Consider the following 23,530-nt stretch of genomic DNA (forward strand, 5'->3'; position numbering starts at 1 on the left):
AGAAGAAACTGCTCTGGGAAAGGCTGAGAGAACTCTTATTTCTTAACCCCCCACCCCAAGTTCCCAAAAACCCCTCACCAAACTCCCACTTCTCTTTTTCTACAAGCTTTTATTTTGGCGATAATGAATCATTTCTTCTTGGTACCCTCTGGCTGCCTGGTGGGAAATGCACAGTAGAGAAAGGTCAGACTTTTCTTGTCTCCAGAATGCTTTTCAGGGGCCCACTTCCAAGACGAAATCCCCTAAATATACTCAACAAATTTCATAAAGAAAGCTCTGGGAGACCAAATCTCCAAATTCAAAGGATGTTGGAAAGAGGAATAAAAGCCAAGTCCCTTCGTGTCTCCCCCTTTAAGGGACTCAGAACGGACACGAATACCTGACTATCATGTGTTCAACCCTAAGGTACGTGGCTGTCTCACATTGCACTCTCACAATCTTCTGAGGTAGGTACCATCCCCATTTTAACAAAGCAGCAAGAGGCTCAGCAGTTAAATGACTTACCCAAGGAGAGAATGCTATTAAACAGAAGAACTGGGTCTAAACCCATATTTTCGATTCCACAGCCTGCACTCTTTCCACCATAAGGTGGAAGTTTGCCACTATCAAAGGCTAGGCTCCACGCTCCAAACAAGGTGAGGCAACAACAGTCTGTCTCCAGACACACCGGGTGATTAGCTACATGACTCTAAGAGGCTAACCTCACTAGGTATCACTTAGTTCTTCTGCAGAAGGAAAGAATAAAACTAGATAATCCAACTCTACAAGTCTACAATGCTATGTGTTCCTCTCTTTCCTAGCCACTCTTCCTTATAAATCACTCTTCCTTTCATGGTTATTTCAAGTCAGCCCTGTCACCTATAACTCACTTAATTTAAACCTACTTTTTCTATACTAAAGGGTATAGTACTTTTCCTCTCCTCTGGGTCCTCAGAAGGATACTTAATGTACAGGGGTGAGGAGGGAGGAGAGAGTGACTTAGAATCTAGGGAGATAAGCAGGAAGTTAAGTCCCATGAAAGTAGGTGTCTGATCTCTCTCTGCAGGTACTCCTGGGCCCTAACCCTATTATCAAGCATAAGGGTGTGGCCCAGAGAGAGAAGTCAAAACACTCCTAGCCTCTAGTCAGCCTCATCTCGGATAATTTCACACTTTCTTCCTCACCCAGCCCTGCAGCCACTGTTGCAAACTGCAGGACAACTGGGTCTTGTTTAGAAGCCCCAACTCCCAAACTACTCCTTTCTGGGGCATGTGCCAAGCAAGCTTCAACCCCCTGCCCACAGCCGCGCGCCAACAATGGGGCAACAGAGCTCTCCTCTAACACAACAGGGTAGCCCATTTCCCAGCCACCAAAGAGAACTGGGTGGGAAGAACAGTTGCTTGAAGTTGCACTATAGGTGTATCAACTACAGACTAAAATTGTTTTCTGCCTTGGGATCTTCAAAGATGAGAACAGCTTTGTGGGGGCAAAGCCTCCACAATCACAGTATAACTACCCTGACCCCTCACGCTCGCTCCGCAGGCAGAGCCCAGAGTCCCTTCAAGGTCCTCTAGACCCAGTGTTCAGGACTGGTGGTACTGTGCTGAATCTGCCTTTTTCCTCATTAGCCTTAGGAGCTATATTCTCCTATGTTATTAGTGACCAGAAAAATGCCAGGCACACAAAAGACTATAAATGCTTGATAAATATTACTCAAAAGCATCCTCTTTAGACCCAATCTCTATTAGTCTCTTTCCTTTAATAGTCATTCCCCCACCCTAACCCTGCACACCTCCACTCCAGACCTCCACAATGAAGGAGGGACTCTTGGGTGTTGTCATCAAGGGAACTGACTCTCCTGCCTAAGACTGAGAAGGGCGATCCTGAAAGGGCCTCAGCCACTTGATAAGAGAGCTCTTGATAGAACTGCAGTGCAGGGAAGGAACGTCGGGCAAGGAGGCTGTCGGGAGGTGGGGCTCCGTATCACTGGAGAAATTTCAATCTAATTACAAAAAACAAGAACCTGCTGTTCTAATCCACCTCAGCAAAATCTCTTGACGTAGGTCTGACCCTTTGGGTGGAGGCTGAGGGCGCTGCTGAGGTAAAAAGTGGGGAGAAGAAAGAGTGCTGGGCGGCCGGCACTCCTGCGGTGGGCGCCCCTCCAAACAGCAGCTCGGCCACTGCAGCAGCCATTGATTTTCCAGGGGTCGATGCGCTGCTCCCACAGATCTGCTCGGCTAGGGGTTTAATCACATTGAGTGCTTCTGCTCAACATCTCCCCTGCACTTCCCCCTCCCCAAGCCAATAAAACAAACACCAAAATCACAATAAGAGTTGGCAACGGATAGATGGTGTTTCCCACAGCTGGCCCCTAAACCCAGAAAAACTGTAAGCACCAGCTCAAGGGAACCAAAGCTACCCGGGCAATCCACAAGCTGCAGGGGCAGACCCACAGGCCCCAGAGAACCTTTTAATCCATTGCCCAACATCCCCATGAGACCTTTCTAATAATTCAGATGTTTTACATAAAAAAATCCAAGTTCCCAACTTGTGAAAAGAATAGATCCTAGAACTCCCAGAGGTGCTGATCGATTGAAACCTTGCTTTCTAGTTTGTCACAGACCCCACCACGTCTGTGTAATACCCATGTTACCTACCTGACCAGCCTTCTGACACATACCCCTCCCCTGCCAAGGTTTCTTCTCACTTAGGCATTTCTCATTAGAGAATGTCTCATCTAGCCAGAAACCACCTCTTGGCCAAAAGTGTACAGAGTGTTGTAAGGGTCACTAGCTGCTAAGACTCAAATCTGAAAAAAAATGAAACTAGGTCAGAGCTGGGCCTGAGTTAGAGCAGTCAAGATCAGTGCATATTTATGGAATAGGGCTATTCTAATCCCAGCAGGAAATGAGCACTGTAAAGCTAGAGAAGACAAAGAAGTTAAGAACCCCCTACTTTCTCCAAGCTTGCATTCCCTGTCAAGAAGGCCAACCACACAGACCGTGTTCCACCATGATCATCAGCTTGGATCCTAGAACTTGAGTAAGGAGAACAGGAACAAGGGGAGAGGAAAAGACGGCAGAATTCTAGATCTGAGAAGTGTAAGGGGGAGGGGTACTGCCTTAGGCTTCACCTCATTTGGCTGCTCCTCAGAAATACAGCAACCAGAAAGCAAGGAGGACGTAATGTGCACAAGTAGGGAAGGTAAAGTTGGCACTGTGCTTAACACAGCGTAGACCAAGGTCTAGGGGGCTGGATGGCCTCCTTGGTTTGATATTTAAAGGCCTAAATTTATATTTGCCAGTGGTCTTCCCTACCATGACCTACGGGTCTAGATAAAATCCAAAGATTTGGGGGGGAGGGGGTGGAACAAAGAAATCTGAGAGTGGGGAATGGATAGAATCCTAAACCAGAAAAGACAGCCCTGAAGGCCTTTAAAACCAAAAAAACAACAACAACTCTGCAGACGGGGAAAGACATAGTCAAGTCCTAAAAGCAAAAGACGAGGAAGGAAAAGAACGAATATTCTTGATGACAGTTCCTCTGAATACAGATGCAGTGAATTTATTTGGAACTTGGTTTCTCTCCTACTTTCCCTCAAATATCAGGAAATTACCTTCACTCACCTCAGTAAACAACCGTCAATATTCCTCCCACAACAAAGATGGCCTTAAGGGACAGATTTGCTCTCAGTCTGAACCTTCAACCTCTAGTTCCCACCTTCAACAAGGCACAGCTTCTTAGTTCCCTTGGGGAAAGGTCAATGGGAAGCAAGCTAACAGCTTGGAGATGGAGCTCCGCCTCACAGCAATCAGAGATTACATCACAATACCAGCCAATTCCATGCTGACACCAGGGAGGAGAAATAGGTTCTGGCCATGGAAGTAGATGGAGCAAGAGATCAAGCACTGGCCCCCAAAGGGGCAGCACTAGATCACATACCAGTTTCATCACAACTTTCAGGTAGAACATCAAATATCTTAGAAATATGAGAAAAAGACAACAGAGCTGATTCCATGCTTGATTTATCAGGTATGTTAACATAGTTCACACCCATGGGCCCTCCTCTCTGGACCAAGATTCTCACTCTGGTGCAGGGGGGCCCTAGTGGTTTCTGTAAATATAGCATTTCTAGGAGGACTTTGTTCAGAAAGTCCAAGCTACCCCTCACCCACCTTCCCCAGGCAGACAAGAAACAGCTTCACAATCCCAAATCTAGGGGCTAGCTTTTGGATTTTGTTTGGTCTTCTTGGAGAAGGACAATGGCAGAACCGGGGCATGTACTTCACCAAGGTAGTCTCCCAGACAGCTCTGCAGGTTATAAAAGCACCAACAAGAGAGAAGGAGAAGGGGAGATAGATGGAGGAAAGCTACTGTCACCTAGGCAACTGAGTTCATCCATATGGTGACTCAGGAATTTCAAGAAATTCTAGTTTTTGAGGTTTCTTCCTTCCAGAGTAGATGCTTCCTACATCTTCCTATGGAGGAGACCCAAATCCAGAAGCTACAGTATCACTACCTTTGCCTAGAAGTCTCAACCCCACATCTCTCCATACCTCCTCCTTCCCTTTCCTCAAAGAGAAGAGAATATGGACGACAAAGTCTGTTTTCTTTTTTTCTTTAATTAATTAATGTATTTATTCTTTTTTTTTTTGGTTGCGTTGGGTCTTCATTGCTGTGCGCGGGCTTTCTCTAGTTGCGGCGAGCGGGGGCTACCTCTTTGTTGCGGTGTGCGGGCTTCTCATTGCGGTGGCTTCTCTTTGTTGCGGAGCACAGGCTCTAGGCACGCGGGCTCAGTAGTTGTGGCTCACGGGCTCTAGAGCACAGGGTCAGTAGTTGTGGCGCACGGGCTTAGTTGCTCCGCGGCACGTGGGATCTTCCCGGACCAGGGCTCGCACCCGTGCCCCTGCATTGGCAGGCAGATTCTTAACCACTGTGCCACCAGGGAAGCCCCCAAAGTCTGTTTTCTGAATATGGCACTCTTCCTTCCCTTAAAGGAGCTTTTTTACTCACCCTTCATAGGAGTTTGTCCTAATAGTAAAAGCAATGGGTTTTCACTATTAGGGAAGCCCATGTTCTCATTTACTGAATAACCTTGGGCAAGTCCTTTAACTTTCTTGGGTCTTGGATTCCTCATACATGTAAAGAGTGGGGTGAGGGGGGATGGTGGTGTTTGTGTTAAGTGTGGTGAATATTCTGTGGAGTAGCTCATGCTAACTTCATTCTACTCTTTTCCTAATTGCAGAGGTTAAAAAGCTAAAAACTACATTTCCCAGAATCCCTGCAGATGGGTTTTGGCTATAATTCAGGTTCTGCTAATTAGAAGCAGACTCAAGATTAGATCAAAGCATGGCAGTGATCATACGTCTGTCTCCTCCACTTGTTCCTACAGGAGCGTTTTGGTTTCATCTTCCGGTTAACTGGGGGCCGGTCTGTAGCAGCAGCTGCTGCTGCTTCTTGATTCCAGCTTACTGACCCCTAGAGAGCAGATTCAGAGCGCTCAGCCTGACAGGGACTCACAAGCAGGAGTTCCCTCGGTGGGTCAGATCTAGGTCTAGATCCCAATTCCTGGAGGATGAGCCTGGAGCATGCTCCCTCAATCCTCCTAACAATTTTTAAGTCCAATTCCCTATATTAAATACTTCTCTATTAAACATACCTAGGGTTTAGCATGGCCTAGGTTCAGTGTAGAAATCACTCTATCTGACACAGTGCTGTCAGATGATCCCAAGAGAGGAGTTGTGAAGGAAAAGAAGAGAATTATTCACAAAGCATATTCCCTGAGTCAGAGTCTTCTGGGGGAAAATGGGCAAGATGGGGAAGCCTAGAACTTTAAAATACATTTGCCCAAGACAACCTCCTTCACTTCTTCCTTTTTTACAACCTTCCTGTACTTTCTCCCTCCCACCCTAAGCTCTGAGGGGTGTTGAACTGCTCACATAAGTTGGAAGGTTGAGTCAGCACATGCTTTCCTTTCCATCCCTATATTCTCTGTAAGCTTTTACTCTGCCGAGATAGCATTACCTGCCCAAGCCCAAATAAGTATTCTCCGGGCTTGGGCTAGAAAGGGTACCAACTGTCTTCCTCAGCAGCAGGAAGTATGTTTTACATACTCCAGGTGGTAAAGAGCCAGGGCACAGCAGTCCTGACAGCCCTGCACTGCTAATAAGTGAAGATACATTTGGCCTACAAGACCCCAGTTTATCTTCTTATACCAATTTCTGGTTGAAGTAACGAACCACCAGCTTCCTGTAGCAGGACTGGGGACAAACTGAAAAACAAGGTCAAATCGAAGTGATATGCTTGGTGGGGATGGGGTACTTCCCACCAGTCCTCAGTAACGCTAACTGAGCCCAGGAGCCATAACACTAGACCTAAGGCTCAGTTAGTTTTCAGAATGAAGTTGTTCCGAAGAAAACAAAAGGTTCCAGCAAGAGGAATCTGTGTGAGACACACAGGCAGGAAGCAGAGCTGAGCCACCAGCAACTAGAATAGAAACAGGAAATGGGCCCAGGAACAAGCATACAGTAATCTGCTGCAAGCAGCACAGGCTCCAGCAGGCGCCAGGCAGTATCAGGGCCAAAGCAGCGTGACTAAGATGGAGAAGCAGATTGGCTAGTCCTACCAGAGAACCGGCGTTCTAGAGAAGGGACAGCTACTTGCACAGGGTACATGCTGCTCTGAGCAGTCTGGGCAGATATGTGAGAGGGGGTGGGGATTTCCTTTATGAGACTTTCTAAGAGCACCTGGATTACAATTCAAGGGGAGCAAGCATAGATACACAGTCAGATATAAAGAAAACAGGTCACCAACCTCAGAATGGCCCAGCTTCTCTGGGTACCAAAATTGCTAGTGACATTTCTGTTATCCCTTTAAAAATAAGCCATCGAAAACCTAGGCAAAAACCGTTGGTCCTGCCTCCTTTTACCATGAAATGTGATGAAAGGAAACACTAACAGTGTAAAATTAAAATCCTTCACAAACATTCCAGTTTTTTAAGCCTTTAGAGAATTTCTGTCATTCCGCCCCCCCGCCCCTCACCAATAAACCTAGACAACAAAAAGCTGGTCCCCAAGATCAGGTAGGTAGCAAGAACCTAGGGGCTAGTCAACAAAGGTTTACTAAGTATTTGCCTTAGTAAGACACAGGTATTAGACACAGGTATTAGACACAGGCCTGAGTACTCAAGCAGAAGTACCAGCATAATGCTACGTCAACATGAAGAAAATGGGAAGAAGTCCCAGAGAAGGTATTTCACAGCTAGGTTTTGAAGCCAAAGTAGAAGTTTGCTGGGCTTCCAAAAAAAAAAAAAAAAAAAAGGTTGGGGGTGGGGGGGAAGCAGAGATCACACGCACACCTTAAGCAAAAGGACAATGGCAGGAAGGACCACGGCTTGTGAGGAGCTTAAGGCACACGCGAGTGGCCAGAGATGAGGTTGCAGAGGTATGCTGGGAGCTGTAGATGGCCCCATAATAGTGTCTGGACTGTAGGCACAGGGAGTCAGGGCCCCCAGAGCACCCACAAAACAACTGGTTTACTAGACACAGTAAAATTTATTGTATTCCAAAGTCTCTGGCATGATATTTTATTTGAAAATATTACTCTCAGCTTTCAGGGTCTAACTCCTCCTTGCTTCAGAACCATAAGACACATGAATCACCTGGAGATCTTGTTAACAGTGTTGGATTCAATAAAGCTAGTGTGGGGCCCAAGAATCTGCATTTCTTGCAAGCTCCCAGGTGATATCTGTGCTGCTAGATAATGGACCACATTTTCCCCAGTACCAAGGATCTAACTGATTAAAGTTTTAGCATTAATCAAGACACTGCTTTAAAAAAAAGGCACAGGGACTTCCCTGGTGGCGCAGTGGTTAAGAATCCACCTGCCAATGCAGGGGACACTGGTCCTATCCCTGTTCCGGGAAGATCCCACATGCCACGGAGCAACTAAGCCCGTGAACCACAACTACTGAGCCTGCGCTCTAGAGCCCGTGAACCACAACTACTGAGCCTGCGTGCCTCAACTACTTGAAGCCCACGTGCCTAGAGCCCGTGCTCCCCAACAAGAGAAGCCACCGCAATGAGAAGCCTACACACCACAACGAAGAGCAGCCCCCGCTGGCCGCAGCTAGAGAAAGCCCGTGCATAGCAACGAAGACCCAACGCAGGCAAATAAATAAATAAATAAATATTTTTAAAAAATAGACTTAAAAAATTTTTTAAAAGGCACAGAGCAGGCTCCCATACAACACGAGGAAACCAAAGAACCACTCTTGTCAACTTTTCAGTTTGAGGTGATTCCCCAGTTGGTTAGTACCTCCAGCAGGCCTGACCTATAGATTTGGCCATCTTCCCTCTTCCACTCCTCCCTGTGCCTTCAGTTCACAACTCATCTATGCCTCCATCACAGGCAGGTCTGGGCAAAAATGGGAAATGGAAATACATTTATACTCTTCTTTTAGGACAATTCTAGTAAATGTTAAATGACAAAGGGTTCAGGCTTTTGGCTAAACATTAAGAGAGAATCAGATTGTCCATGACCTTCCTCTGCTGGGTGGGATGCTAAAGGAAATATTTCATCTAAAATATCAGAGAAAACTGGATTCAAATCCCAATTCCGAGCCTTAGTTTCTTCTTATGTAAAATAGAAGTGATTATTCAACTTAATACATTTCAATTCCTGCCTTTCCAGGAAGATTCGTTTTGGCTGTAGATCCTTTCCTGGCTTCACTCCTGCCCTCTAAGATTCAGATTCTACAAGAGTTCCCTCCCATTTCCTCTTTCCAGATCACTATAGCCCAAGCTCTCAAGATTTGAGAACATCACAGTAGTAAAGCATGAGTGCTAACAGCTACTTTGTTGTTAAGTAGAAATCTAAAGAAGGGCTTGGAAACCCAAGTGATACAACAATATCTTTAGATAATTTAACAGATATTAAAAATCCTACTCCTGGGCTTCCCTGGTGGCGCAGTAGTTGAGAGTCCGCCTGCCGATGCAGGGGACACGGGTTCGTGCCCCGGTCCGGGAGGATCCCGCATGCCGCGGAGCGGCTGGGCCCGGGAGCCATGGCCGCTGAGCCTGCGCATCCGGAGCCTGTGCTCTGCAACGGGAGAGGCCACAACAGTGAGAGGCCCGCGTATCGCAAAAAAAAAAAAAAAAATCCTACTCCAGTTCACCTCACTCCTGGCATCAACAACTTCCACTCCTATCTAACCAGAGCAAACAAATATGGTTGAGATCTTCAATGGCAGTGTCTGAGACATCTTCAGTCAAGGATATATAGTGTCCCTTTTAAGCTAACCCAGTGTCCCTGATTCCCTTCTCTCGCAACTCCTGAAAGATGTGCCTGTTTATACCTTCCTAATGTTCTGCCAGCAACGTCACCATTCTGTATCTATCTGCTTTATACACGTGTGGGTCTTGAGATGAAGCTAAGGAATTCAGGCCGATTCAGCTGCCTCCCTTTCCATGCCTTTCAAGGGTGCTCGTTACCCTTACACCTTTCCCTTGCTCATTTCCTTCCCTCCAGCCCTCAGAAATTAGGTCTTCTCCCTACCTCAGAAGTATTCCAGTAACCTGCTTCATGACAAATCTAACTTTATATTCCTTGAAAATACTTCAGATGCACACCATCTTTGTCCCTTCCTTGGCTTCCAGAAATATGGAAATGTGACACGATCCTGGTCCCCCTCCAATCTCTCCAGCTACGTGTTGGGTGCTTCTACTCAGTGACCACAGGCATTGTCCAGGGCTCCATCTGGCTCCTCTCTCCATGCTGCATGGTCTGGGTGGTTTAACTTCATTCCATGGTTTAACTATTAACCACTATGCAGACAACTCTCAAGTTCTATCCAGACTCAGCTCTTACCCAAGTTTCAGTCTCCTATCTCCAACTAGTAACTAAGCATTTGTTTTTCGATATCTCACTATATGGAACTTAACTTCTCCTCAGAAATGAGTTTTCCTATTAACCTTTCTATTTCCGTCAATGAGATCCCCCACCCCCGCCCCAACCCAGTATACAACATGGTTAAATTTTCCAGCCAGTAGAATGCACTTATTCTCAGTTCTATAGATTCTTTCCTGTGCATCTCACAACTAAGACTAGGTGGTTATGTAAATGAGACAGAGGGGTAGAACTCCACTGAACACCAGAACTATTTCAACAGTTTAACTTATCCCCTTGCTTGCAGACTATCCCCTTTTCAAACTATACTACACACCAATGGATCATCTTGTAAAACATTAATTTCATCATGTTATTGCCCTAATTACATATCTGCAGGCCTATGAGATAAGGTCCAAATGGCTCCCTTATCCTACCAGGGCTCCAGCCCCTGTGATCTAGCTTTCCATCCTGTTTGTTACTCCCCACCCTGGGAAGCCTGATCCTGACCAGCCCCTCTAAGTGTCATCCCACCCCCACCGAGCCTCTGCTCAGGCTGTACTTTCCTTTCCAACCACCCCAATACATCCATACCTAGTTCATTCTAACTAAACTTCTGCCATGATGTCTTCCCTCTACTATTTAGACATAAGTGGATCACTGAGTTCACCAAGGCCTGACAGCACTCACTGTAACATTCAGGCACACATTCTTCCATCTATTTTACTAATGAAACAGAGGAGGATCCTTGAGGGTTGCAACCATGTCATACTCAGACTCACCAACTTAAGAGCTCAGATTACCTCAGAAGTCATCAAAGTTCAACCCTTGTCTAATGCGTATTCTGCCTCCTATATGACAACCACAGCAAACAGGGTGCCAGGTTTTACAGGTAAGACAGGGAACTTACCTACTTTTCTTTTTCTTTTTAAAATATCCTCAATCCTCCAGATCACAAAGGAACTTGTATGTCACACTTGGGCTTAAACCTATAGACAACAAGTACCCAGAGGTTTTAGAACAATAGTGTTAACTTGCCAAGTTTGATTTTTTAAGATGATCACTCTGGTGATTATGTTGAGGACAGACTTGGAAGGAAAAGAAACAGGTCAGGACTCTGTAGCAAAACACCTGGTGAGAGATAATGGGGGCCTGAAAGAAAGGCAACGAGGAAGGACAAGGGATTTAAAAGCCATTTCTGAGGTAGACTAGGATTTGGTGAACAACTTATACAAGGGATCCAGCAATCAGTGCCACAGAGCTGAGAGCTCCCAGGGTGTGCTGGCAACGCAAGGGCTGCCCTAACCTCGGAATAAACTGCAGGGGGCACAGCTGCAGGCAGTCTGTCTCTCCCAAGGTCTCCCCTCCTTCATTTTCAACCCGCAGTCTTCCCTCCAGATCATCAAGAGTCAAACGACAGTGTAAGTCACCACCACTATTATTCAAGTTGCCACTGTGGCTTCCTAGTCTAGTCATTTTTTTCTTCCCTTTTCAAAGGACTACCAAAGCTCATTGTTATTCAAGTATAGTCTTTAGAACTACAGCACCACCTGAGAGCTTCTTAGAAATGCAAATGCTTGGGTCCTACCCCACAACTACTGAATCAGAATCTCTCTGGGTAGAGGTCAGTAATCTTGTTCTAATTGATCTCCAGATGATTCCTAATGCATGCTGAAGTTTGAGAAGCAGTGATATAGCTAACCTCTACCAGATCAAGGCTTTTAATCCTATATCCATTTTGCACCACTGAATGGAAACTCTATCCCAGGTACACTTTCAAGACTAACATGTACATTTACAAATGTGCTGCAGTAAGAAAAATTTGGGAAGCAGTCATTACTCCAAGGAAACCACATACACTTGAATGAATCACTTAAATAGAAGCTTTTCAAGATGCAACTCCAAGTCATTCTCAAAAATGACTATAATCAAAAGTCAGAAACCAATTTACAGATGACTCCCTTACAGATTTTGACCCAAAATAAAGAAAACTGAAGACTTAATGAAACACCTAGAGATCTGCTCACCCACCCCTTACAAGAACCTTCTTTCTTTCTTTTATTGTTTTTGGCTGCACCGTGTGGCATGCAGGATCTTACTTCCCCTGACCAGGGATTGAACCGTGCCCCCTGCAATGGAAGCACTGAGTCTTGACCACTGGACCGCCAGCAGGGAAGTCCCAAGAACCTTCTTAACATAAGGTGAAGTGGTAGCTATAAGATAATGACAAACCCCAACCCCATTTCTTCCTAAGGCCACTGTCAGGAAGCACAAATAAATTAATCTATCCTCTAAAATGAAGTTTGGGCATTCCCATATCAGTCTGTGATAACCGCTTTGCACTAGCAGTGAAAACAACAATCTGGTAATATGGTCACGCTGTCCCCTGTCAGCCATACACTTTTTGGATGATCAGTGAACCTGCTCAGGTTTATTTGTTCAATGAGTTGGAACCTACTATATGCCAGGCACTATGATGGCATTGAGCAAGACAAAGCAAGTCTACCCTCACTAAGCTTGGAATAAGTAACTGAAATTACCCTTGAGATAAGCACTGACAAGAAGCATGGGCACTAAGATGGTCTATTACAGTAAAGGAACCTGACATAGTTTGGACTAGTGGATCTCTACAGGGGCTGTAAATCAGCATCACCTAGGACAGCTTCTAAGCATACCAAAGCCCAAGCCTCACCCCATATCAAACAAATCAGAACTCTGTGAACCCTGGCCCTTGGTTTTAAAGATCATTTGCTTCCCAGGTAATTCTAACATGCAGCCAAGGTAGAGAACCACTGGTTTTGGGTATAATGCGATACGTGTTATGGGCACAGAGGTCAATAATACAATGCCTACCCTCCAAGAGCTTTCTGTCTAGTGGAAAAGACCCAACAACGTAGAAGTATCAGCAAAATACTCTAGCAAGACGGAGCAAAAAACCCTCAGATACAGGATAGTGCTTCTCTGGGCACAAGGGTAGGGAAGTGATCCCATTGGGCTATATAAGGTGCTTTTACCTGTTCCAGCAAGGTTTGGTTTCTAAAGATGGGTACTCAGGCAACTAATTATTTTTTATACCTTTTCATATATCTTAAATATTGCAGGCTTTTAAAATAATAAAATAAAAACTACCTTTAGGGACTTCGCTGGTGGCACAGTGCAGGGGGTCCAGATTCGATCCCTGGTCAGGGAACTAGATCTCACATGCATGCTGCAACTAAGAGTTCACCTGCCACAACGAAGGAGCCTGCCTGCCGCAACTAAGACCCAGCACAACCTAATTAATTAATTAATTTAAAAAACTGTCTTAAGTCAGTGAAGGCATCATAGAAGTTATTTACGCTGAGATTTTTTTTTTTTTTTGCCGTACGCGGGCCTCTCACTGTCGTGGCCTCTCCCGTTGTGGAGCACAGGCTCCAGACGCGCAGGCTCCGCGGCCATGGCTCACGGGCCCAGCTGCTCCGCGGCACATGGGATCCTCCCGGACCGGGGCACGAACCCGCGTCCCCTGCACTGGCAGGCGGACTCTCAACCACTGCGCCACCAGGGAAGCCCCTTAAGCTGAGTTTTGAAGCTTGATTAGGAAGGAGTTTTCTGAGGAAATGATCTTGAAGATGTAGTCTGAAATACGAACGGGAAAAGTTAGGAGGAAAAGTGTATTAGGCAAAGGGAAGATTGTGTGCAAGGGGCTGGAAGCAGAAAAGGCATGGGGCCTTACAGAAACTGAGAGGGCAGAGAGCAAAAAAGGATGAAGCAGAGGTTCTCAAAGTGCCATCCTTGGTCTAGCAGCATCAAGAATTTGTTAGAAATGCAAATTCTGAGACCTCACTCCAGACCTACTAAATCAGAAAGGGAGGGCGGGGAGGGGGGCGGAGAATAGCCTTTGTAATAAGGATTTTGGATTTTATTCTAAGATTAATGAAAAATAATTGAGAGGTTTTAATAGAGGGATAACATAATCAGGATAATAGTAGCTAAATGGTTTGGCATTAATAGCTGAGCAAAAACTCCTCAAAATCTAATTTTTGTAATAATCAGGATCAGAAACCATACTGAGCCTTTAAGTCAAGGGTCACAATCGTAATGCCTTTAGGGCTAAGCCAGAAAGGCGAATGATTGCAAAGAGGGATGTGGAACACTGATGGGGCTGCCCTCCAGTCAGCACAGCACCTGCTCTGGAGCCAAACAAACACGTGCTGAGTGGAGGGATTCACTGGCGAACTTAGGGCTCCCTTAACACACCTGCTGAAGAAAGGAGTGGGCCCCTCGCAGGGAATCCAGCCTTCTCCCTTCTTCAGATGTGACTATTTCCCCAGCCTGGCTAGGCAAATCTGGCATCAAACCAAAATTTCGAAGAGTAAACCACCTTTTGTTTCTTTGTCCAAGTAGCAGAGGGATAAAAAGCAATTCAACAAACAAGATGCCAATAACCCAGCCTGCTCACCTCTCACACAGAGTTTCTACTACAAAGCAAATGACCCATTTGTATGAATCTACAGTAGAAGCCTGAACTTGGGAATGCTCCTTGTGATAGGCTAACCCAGGGACAACCCTCTCCTGGGCCCAAGAGGCTACCAGTGTCTTCACTTCAGAAGGTCAAATCAAGCTCTTGGATTCAACAGTATAAGGCCCGCAACCCTCAAAAGACACACAACATGTTTGTGTGCTAGGTTTCTCAGGACTAAAAACTATCAAATACAGTCCAATCAAAAGGTCACTAGAAACAAGCAGAAACTTTTTGATGAGGAACAACTTACAGCACTGGTAGAAATCCACCGATTTGGATTCTTGCCACAATATTGTGTACCTCACCCAGATTTAGCTACAGACCATAGATGATGAGGGAGTGGTTACACAGTTCTGACTGAATCAGGTTAAAAAGCACATTCCAGTGAAGTTCAGGATGCAGAAAAGGATTGCAACAGGCATTAATGAGAAGGGAACAAAGAGTGATTGCCTTATTCAGACACTTCCTCCCCCAATTCCTCAGCTGAGAAAGTCAACAGTCTCCGAAGTCCCATCTGACAATAGCTATTCATCCTGGCCTGGGAAGCCTGAATTACAGGTGCTGAGGGACTCCACAGACCTTGCCCTACTAAGGTTATGGCTCAGAGATCTTCAAGGGAAGCCATGGAGGCTTCACGATGAAGTGAGTTCCCGCCTCCCACCTATTCCTTAAAGATCCCCAAACCATTTTCTCCAAAGTCAGAATAAATGAAGAGACAAGCTTCAAATCCAAGTAGAATCAAAATTTCAAAAGAATCTTATTTGTACCTGTGGCTGAATTTCCATTTCCTAAACTGAAGCCAGGTTTGTAATGGAAGGTTTGCTACCTGCAGTCTTACTAGATTTCAGAACATTCCATTTTATTCCTGTGCCCAGCCTAAGTGACTTGCCTACGTGTGCTGGCAGAGCTAAGACGAAAGGTCAATGTTCCCAGAACCAGCCTACTGTTTAATAGTCGGTGTTAACTGCCTTAGAGCGTCAAGTGTAGTCCCTCTAAGATGATGATGGTAACAGCTGACATTTATGGAGCACCTACAAGCACCAGTACTCTCTTTATATAAACTTATTTAATATTAACCTCTCCATGAAGTGGGTACTTAAGAGTTTCATTTTACGGATGCAAAAACTAAGGCACGGAGAGGTTAAGTGACTTGCTCAAGGCTCCAGAGTTAGCGGCAGAGTCAAAATGCAGACCCAGGAACTCTGAGTGTAGAGCCCAAGCTCTTAATCAGCAAACCACACTGTCTTTCTCAGGATACTGTCGGTCCATTCTATAAACACTAACCAAGCATCTGGGCACCAAAAACTCTACTAGACAAAAGCACCTATTCACACAAAACAACAACTAGAAAATCTGCTTTTACTCCGCCATGCTCAATGTGACAATCCATGCTGAATGCACCCCAGATCCTACCTCCTAGCTTACCGCTCAGACAAACACCTAAAAATTAAGCCCTCAAAAGTAAGATGAACAAACAAAAAAACTTTAAAACAGCGTTTAGAGCTCTAAACAGAGATCACACACATATTCCTCCCTGGGCAGGCAACCAAAACAGACATTCTATAAGGTCAGTCCATAAATTCCTATTCAGAATTTTGAGCCTGAATTCAAGGAATAGCTCATCATTCATTTAGCTCAATACCACCAAAACATCCAATCAGAAACTGGTCTTCTTTGCTTTTCTCTCTGCCCCCATCATCTTTTAGAGGGTGGCAGAAATACTCACAGGCAAGCTTGAAGGTCTTGACTGAAGACTCAGGTTCATATCTTCTTGCCCTCCCTTACTGGAGGTCATTGAGGGGGCTGAGGACGCCTGAGACCCAAATGAATCTTGAGATAACTCCTAAAACAAGAAAAACAAAAGCTGTGAGAGCTTGGTACTGATAAACCAGGCAAGCTTGCTTCATGATGAAAGGCCTATGGGGCTCTCTTCAACAGGGGAAGCTAGGTGTGAGAGACCGCCCAATCACACACAATATTACCCAAAGGCAGAAAAAAACAAGTTGTGGCTCTTAAGAATGTCAACAGTGGACATAAGACTCTCTGATGGCACTCTTGACCATTTATCACCACCCACAGAAAGCTGTTACTTGGGGATAAATGCTAAAGTCTAGCTAACTACAAGTTATATCTATCAAGGAATGAGACCACCTGATTCAAAAAACTCACGCTAGGACCTCTACATTAAAATGAGTACTGCTTCCTTTAAAGATATTTATTCCAACAATGCCATCAATGCACAAAATCTTTAATGGACCTGTCATCACTCAGTCATTCTCCTCTTTCTGCTCCTTAAAGAATAAAGCCCAAGTTGTTATTTAGACTTTATCACCTACCTTGTTCATAGACATGGCTACAGATGAATTTTAGCTATTTCCCAAAATCAAATCCACTCTCAAAAAAATAAGAGATTTGCTACCACTGAGACTATTCTAAAGAATGTGATGTCAGCTCTGACAGCAGTTTCAAATGAAGGGCTCCAAAATATTTTGAGCAATAGCAGAATGGAATGGCAGTTGGATGAATGTACAATACAGCCTCCCAAAGCGACTGTTTTAAAAAAGACCAAACTAACTTGGATGCTCAAGTTCTGAATTCTGAGTTAAAAAAAAGAAAAAAAAAAAAAAAATCAGTCCCATTATCTTTATTTCTTTTCTGCCTATGCAACTTTCCATTGCCCTATTTCATGAGGATGGAGAGCTACAGGTTTTTATGCAGTTATATCTTTATTAGTTTCAATTAGAGAACCAATTTTGTAAGGCAAAGTTCTCATGACACCAGCCCCCAAAGTCTGCGGTCACACGTAGGGAAGGGCATGAGGAAGGGGCCTCTTACCTGTGGTGGAGGGAAGCGCTGCTGAGAATAGGCAGTTTGCTGTGACTGCTGAGACTGGGGCTGAGGGTACGCAGCCTGCTGGGAAAGCGTCGAGGATGCTGGCTGCTGAGGTGGCGGCTGCTGGTAAGGAGACTGTGCCTGCGGCTGTGAGTAGGGGGGCTGGCTCTGGGGGTGCTGCTGGGTGGTGGACTGCTGGGTGGGGTACGGGGCTGGGGACTGCTGATGGGGGGGCTGGGATGGCTGCTGGGAATACGGAGGCTGAGAGGACTGGAGCTGCGGTGGCTGAGACTGAGGCTGCTGCTGATATGAAGGCTGGGCGTGAGGGGTCTGGGATGGTGGCTGCTGGGAGTAGGGCTGCTGCTGCTGCTGGGGGTGAGGGCTTTGCTGGTTGTAATATGGAGCCTGGCCCTGCTGACCATACCCGCTGGGGCCTGGCTGTCCATAAGGTGGAATCTGTAAAAGGAAAGGATACTTTTAGCACTGACCCTTCTGGATGAAGAAAGGTGATTATGTCAGAAGCCATGCCCTGAAGATGGGTATACGAAGCCGGCAAGCCAAGCCTCACATTTAGAAAGCCCAGGGTTTTTCTACCAACCCTGTTAAACTGAGCCAGGAAGGACAGCCAGGCTGGGTTCCTAGTTGGTTTGTTCTTAAGTGGATTACATTCATTCGCAGAAAATTTACACTATTTAATAAAAATCTGGTCAACTTACTAAGAGTTCAAGAACAGCTGTTTTCACCAATGAGTCTACTCTTTTTATCATGGCCTAGACTGTTTTTATAAGCGCTAGGAATCTGTATCCTAGCCACAACGAAGAGTCAAGAGCAGCCTGGCTCAGCCGACTGAAAACCTAGGGTTTAGTAAGCCAGATGGTATGCCAATCACTAAACTACCCTGGTTCTCTTTTTCATTTAGTCTTCATTCAAAAAGTATCTGACAGCCTACCTGCTTACTTGTTACCAGGCACTACTCTAGGCACCAGGGATATATCTGGCAAGGAGGGGGGAAAAAAAGACCAATAATATCCTTCCCAACTCTCCTCCATTTTCTCATTGAAAAAAAAAGTGATTTTATATAAGGGCATACTTTGCTTTCAAGTCTTAGAAGTAAAGTTACGTCTTATATTCTATCCCTCACCATTTTCAGTATGAATATCACTCACATATAAGTGGTAGAAAATGCTGTCAAAACAAAAAATGGCAATAAAAAGATGATGGTGCGGATGGTCAGATAAAAGGAGATGAGTAAAATCTTAGCATCTGCAATAGCACTGTTAGCATCTTTACTGCTCAATCTTCCCTTTTCCTGCTAATCCCAGTCCCTTCTAAACATTCACTTTAAACCAGACAGCTGTATGTTGAAGGCCTTGAGAACATGAAGGGCCTCTTCTCTCCCCGGGGCACATGGTATGAGCGGTTTTTCTTGGTAGCAGTGGATTGATTGGTGCTCAGCCACTGCCTTTTTCTTTCTTCCCACTTCCTTCAGAGATCGCCATTCAGTGGGTACAAGCAGGCCAGCCAGGTCAAAGAAGACAGATACGTATAGCAGGTGGCCAGGGAGCAGTTTTCCTTCAAGCACACATGCGATGGTGACCACAACCTTGGCCTTGTACATAGCACAGTGAAACTAACTGAGTCAGTTGGCCTATGTTCCTTTCAAGAGGTTTAGAAGCCAAAGACACATTCTGATTCTATAGCTGAAGACCAGATCTTGGACAGCAACAAGGATTGAGGTAATCGGAGTCAACATCTACCTGCTGTGCATAAGAGAGGCCGCCCATGGTACTCTGCGCTCGGCCCTGCATGGTCATCGGGTACCGCTGCGGGGTCTGGGACCCATATGGCTGCCCTGGGTACCCATGTCCTTGCTGCGGTCCTGATGGAGGTCCCTGTTGTTGCGAGTATGGGTTAGTCCCGCCATATGGCTGAGGTCTCATCTTGCCCATCTGATCCATTGGACTGGATGGCTACAAAATAAAGAGCAATTCATTAACCTGAAGCTTTGATGTCCTCTAGCCAATATGAACACAAACCTTGGCATACAGGTCTGTATACCACAAAGGAAAACAGTTACTATGAAATAAAGTAATGGTATAGACCCAATAACCCTTGAGCAAGTCATTTAACCTTCCTCAGAACCTTGATTTTGTCATATGTAAAATGGAAACACCACCGGTTTGTGAAAGCATCTTCTAAGCTATATACTACTTTATAAGTGTGGTACTACTTGAGATCCAAGGAACGGGCCAGGTGTGGAGCAATGAATACACGTACTCTATGGTACAGAAAAATGAGAACAAAGGCCCTTCAGTTGGGAGGGGATGGTGCGGCTATACTCTGCCATGATGCTGTTCAATAACACCAGAACTGATGCTTTAATACTGTGGTAGGGAATTCAAATACACAAGCCTCTAGATGTTTTTATTCTTTAAACAGTGGAAACTTATTTCCTTGCACATCCAGAGCCCATTTGTGCTATGGCACGAGGACTTAAATTTATGCTTTCTTCCAACTGGGTTATCACAGCTAAGTTACAGTTGTTGAGGGAATTGTGACCCTGAATTTATTTAGAGCCTTGTGCAACTCAACTGAAAAGTTCACCTCCTTTAATATTCAAGAGCTTGAGGGTGTAAGGCAGGTAGAGATTATGTCTCTCTAAAGAACAAGATGCAGAGGTACCAATAATGGAACCTCAAAGCTCATAGGTATTTGGCTACAAACATAACTTCCAGCTCTTTGTGGTGCAACAGGATCAGTCAACTCATTCACTTTCTGACATAATTTTATCTTACTGGAGCTACGTAGAACAGAGGCCCAGCACACTTTCCCCTCCCAGAGATGCCTACCTATATCTATTCGTGGTGAGAAGGGAAGGAGTATCTCTAAGCACTTAAATAGATACACCCAAGTTGCCAAGTAGGGCTGCACCTGACGTAAAACTTGAAAACTGAATCTTAAATTAAATTGGGGATGGGGAGTAGGTATTAAGGAATTCAGTGGTTCTCAAACTTCAGAATGCATCAGAATCACCCGGAGGGCTTGTTAAAACGCACACTGCTGGGACCCATCCCCAGGGTACGATTCTGTAGGTTGAGGGGTGGGCCTAAGATATGCATTTATAGCAGTTCCCAGGTGATACTGATGCTGCTGGTCCAGGGACCACCATACTTTAAGAACCACTGGCCTAGATTACACCTAGGCTCCCTTCTGGTTCTATTATTCTATAATTAATAAATTATTCTAATATTTTTTTTTTGCAGCACACTACCTAAGTGTTTTATAATAATGAAGAAGTCAAGCTGTCATGAGGAAAATGGATAAGATAAAAAGCCACAGAGACTATTCTTCTAAATACTAACCGAAAAAAAGCAGAAACGAAGTTCTCTTTTAGGCTGCAGCTGAAATCTCACCTTAAAAGGTTAACACTGAAACCTCCCAAGTTTCCAAACTACGAGAATCATAGTAAAACCGTGTCCCAAATCACTACTACATGTCAATATTATTAAAGTGCTATTTCCAACAATCATAACTAAACAATTTTTGCCCAGACCTGCCTCTGTATCAGAAGCTCCAATAACATTCCCGATCATAACTTTGGAGCCACGTGGATTCTTTTGGGCCTGTTTAGGAAGTTCAAATTCAACAACCAAACTAGTGAGTAATAAATAGCATGTGGTTTTCCCCAGATACACCTGGCAATGGAGCCAAAACATCACCATTCTCTCCTACAAAGAGCTCAGGGGCTTACACAGCCACATCATGCCGCAAATAACAAGGAGATCCTCATCTTATCCTAGACTGCAGCTGCTGTCCATGTGGCCCCCAGGTGAAGAGACTACATTTGCTGAACAGAGACCAGCCCACTCTGGGTATCTCTGTCAGTCTAGATCTCCTCAACACACAAGGGGCAGTCATTACCATGGTTACTACGGAGCTTCTAGAGCAGGAGCTATTAACCACAGCTACCGATCAGATGTGAGAAGCTGCACAAATGCCTGGGCCTCTCCCTAGAGATTCCAATTTAGCGAGTCTAGAAAGGCTTGGGCTCCCTCCCCCTAAACCCCTTAAGATCCTTGGATGATTCGTGTGGGGGTGGGGGGCGGGCAATGCATGGCTTGTGGGATCTTAGTTCTTAGTTCCCCAACCAGGGATTGAACCCAGGCCACGGCAGTGAAAGCGCCAAGTCCTAACCACTGGACTGCCAGGAAGTTCCCTAGTTCTAATATATATTACTAGCTGAGAACCAGTGATCTAGAGAAACACTGCCCCATAAAATTTTCTGTGTTGTGTGACTATTAAGTACTTGAAATATGCCTCGTGTGATTGAGGAACTGAATTCTTTTTATATACTTTAAATTCAAATAACCACATGTAGCTGGTGGTTATATTGGATTGCACAGTTCTAGAGCAATACTCACAAATCATTTTCACCTCTCCCTGCTCAACAACAGCCCCAAACTTCCTACCTACTACATCATGTACAGTATCAAATAGAAAGAGCAAAGAAAGTAATAAATCGACAGACTTGGGTTCAAATCCTAACTCTTGTCACTGACCTTGAGCACATCAATTCTTTAACTAAAATGCACATAACTGGGGCTTCCTAGGTGACGCAGTGGTTAAGAATCCACCTGCCAATGCAGGGGACACGGGTTCGAGCCCTGGTCCAGGAAGATCCCACATGCTGCGGAGCAACTAAGCCCGTGCGTCACAACTACTGAGCCTGTGCTCTAGAGCCCATGTACCACAACTACTGAAGCCCGCGCGCCTAGAGCCCGTGCTCCGCAACAAGAGAAGCCTGCGCACCGCGACGAAGAGTAGCTCCCACTCACCGCAACCAGAGAAGGCCCACGTGCACCATCAAAGACCCAACACAGCCAAAAAACATAAAATGCACATAACACACTTCACACAGTGCCTGGTACTTAAACACCCAATGAATAGTAGCTATTATCAATAATGATAAATAGTGCTTCTGCCTGGCTCTAAAATGTGCCACATGCTCCAGTTCTCCGCATTTTTCAGCCTCATGCCAGACTTCCCACATGTCCAGCTCTACGCAATAGTACCCTGCCATGCCCTCCTGTCCACAATGGCTTCCACCAGCAGAAACCCAACCCTTCAACATGAAGCCACTTCCCACTTCTTTAGCACATTCTGTTCTTTCACACTTCTAAATGTCCTATTGTAAAATCAGTCAGAATCATAGGTTTAGCACTTAGTTGTCCAGCTAACTGACTGCATCTCTCGAGACTAAGTTCTCAGGAATCGGAGATCAGGTATTTTATCTTCAAAGTCCCCCGAAAGACCCCAAGTGCAGAACTAGGGCTCAGGAACTTCACTGTGCCAGGCTGCCCTACTTTAAGAAGTGGGTAGGGGATACTATGGGAAGAAAGCCTAGATTAAACCACCTAGCCAAAGGGCCAGGGACACCCCTAAACCCTAAACCAGGTTATGACTTTGAGGGCAGAAAAAAATGGGGACTGAACTGAAAAAGCAAAGGGGAGGGTAGAACAAACAGTCAAGGAAGAATGAGCACACCTCTGAGGAGACTCTTAAGTGCCATCCTTAAGTGCCTCTCTCCTATAACCAGAGAGGTCTTCAAACCACACAGGCATCCACAAACACACTGCTTAAAAACAAAAGGCTAAAGGCAAGTTACTCCCCCCTACCCACCACCCCCGCCCCATGTCTCACATCAGGGTGCCTGCACTCCCAATAGAGGACAGCTACTAAAGGGTTCAAGGATTCTTCCATTACTTTAGAAATTCCTTGCAGACTAAAAATAAACGCAAGTTCAAAGAATTCTTATTCTAAAAAATGAAATTAAGACATTTCCCTTTCCTGCACATCAGATTTCTGACCCCTTCCCTTCACTAAAGGGTTATAATAAACGGAATACACAGCTTAGCAACCAAAATATATTCAGTTCAACCAGATTACTCTGGTCTCATGTCAAAGGTAAACACCTGCTCATATCAGAGGGGGAGGTAGGCAGGGACTGAACTCACACTTCTGACATTTAAAACCGTTGTGAAAGATCTGTGATTTGCAGTTATAGATGAAACGTCATCTTCCAATCTTTCATAACAGAGAAGGGGCCTTCAATCTTCACTAATCAGTTTTTTTGGAAAGTAGCAATTTCAGCCGAGAAAAATCCCTACTACATACAAGATAGAAAAACCAGTATCAGCAGTCTGCAGGCACCAAGGAAGAGGCAGAGGATGGGAAACACCAAAGAGCCAGAGATTCCTCTCTGGGAAAGACAGAGAGGAAATCCCTTCAATGGGAAACCACAGGAGTAGATTACTGTGATTACACTTCAAA

General features: G+C 45.2%; 1 protein-coding gene across 6 annotated transcripts in view; it reads right to left on the minus strand.

The window, feature by feature from the left end:
- The window catches only part of ARID1A (AT-rich interaction domain 1A), a 69,869-nt gene that overhangs the window by 24,838 nt on the left and 21,501 nt on the right, over positions 1-23,530 (minus strand). For 5 of the 6 annotated variants that reach the window (XM_089898417.1, XM_089898416.1, XM_089898415.1 and 2 more), the window contains exons 2-4: positions 18,958-19,170; positions 17,204-17,656; positions 16,095-16,211 (exon numbers count right to left, since the gene is read on the minus strand). In XM_089898417.1, coding sequence (XP_089754543.1) covers positions 16,095-16,211; positions 17,204-17,656; positions 18,958-19,170 — 783 coding nt within the window. The remainder of the gene's footprint in view (positions 1-16,094; positions 16,212-17,203; positions 17,657-18,957; positions 19,171-23,530) is intronic. The other variant, XM_089898418.1, reaches the window with a different exon arrangement.

Source organism: Delphinapterus leucas, chromosome 1 (genome assembly GCF_059928025.1).
Source record: "Delphinapterus leucas isolate spDelLeu-1000000601 "Yukka" chromosome 1, BTC_Dleu_Yukka2, whole genome shotgun sequence".
Classification (NCBI taxonomy): Eukaryota; Metazoa; Chordata; class Mammalia; order Artiodactyla; family Monodontidae; genus Delphinapterus; species Delphinapterus leucas.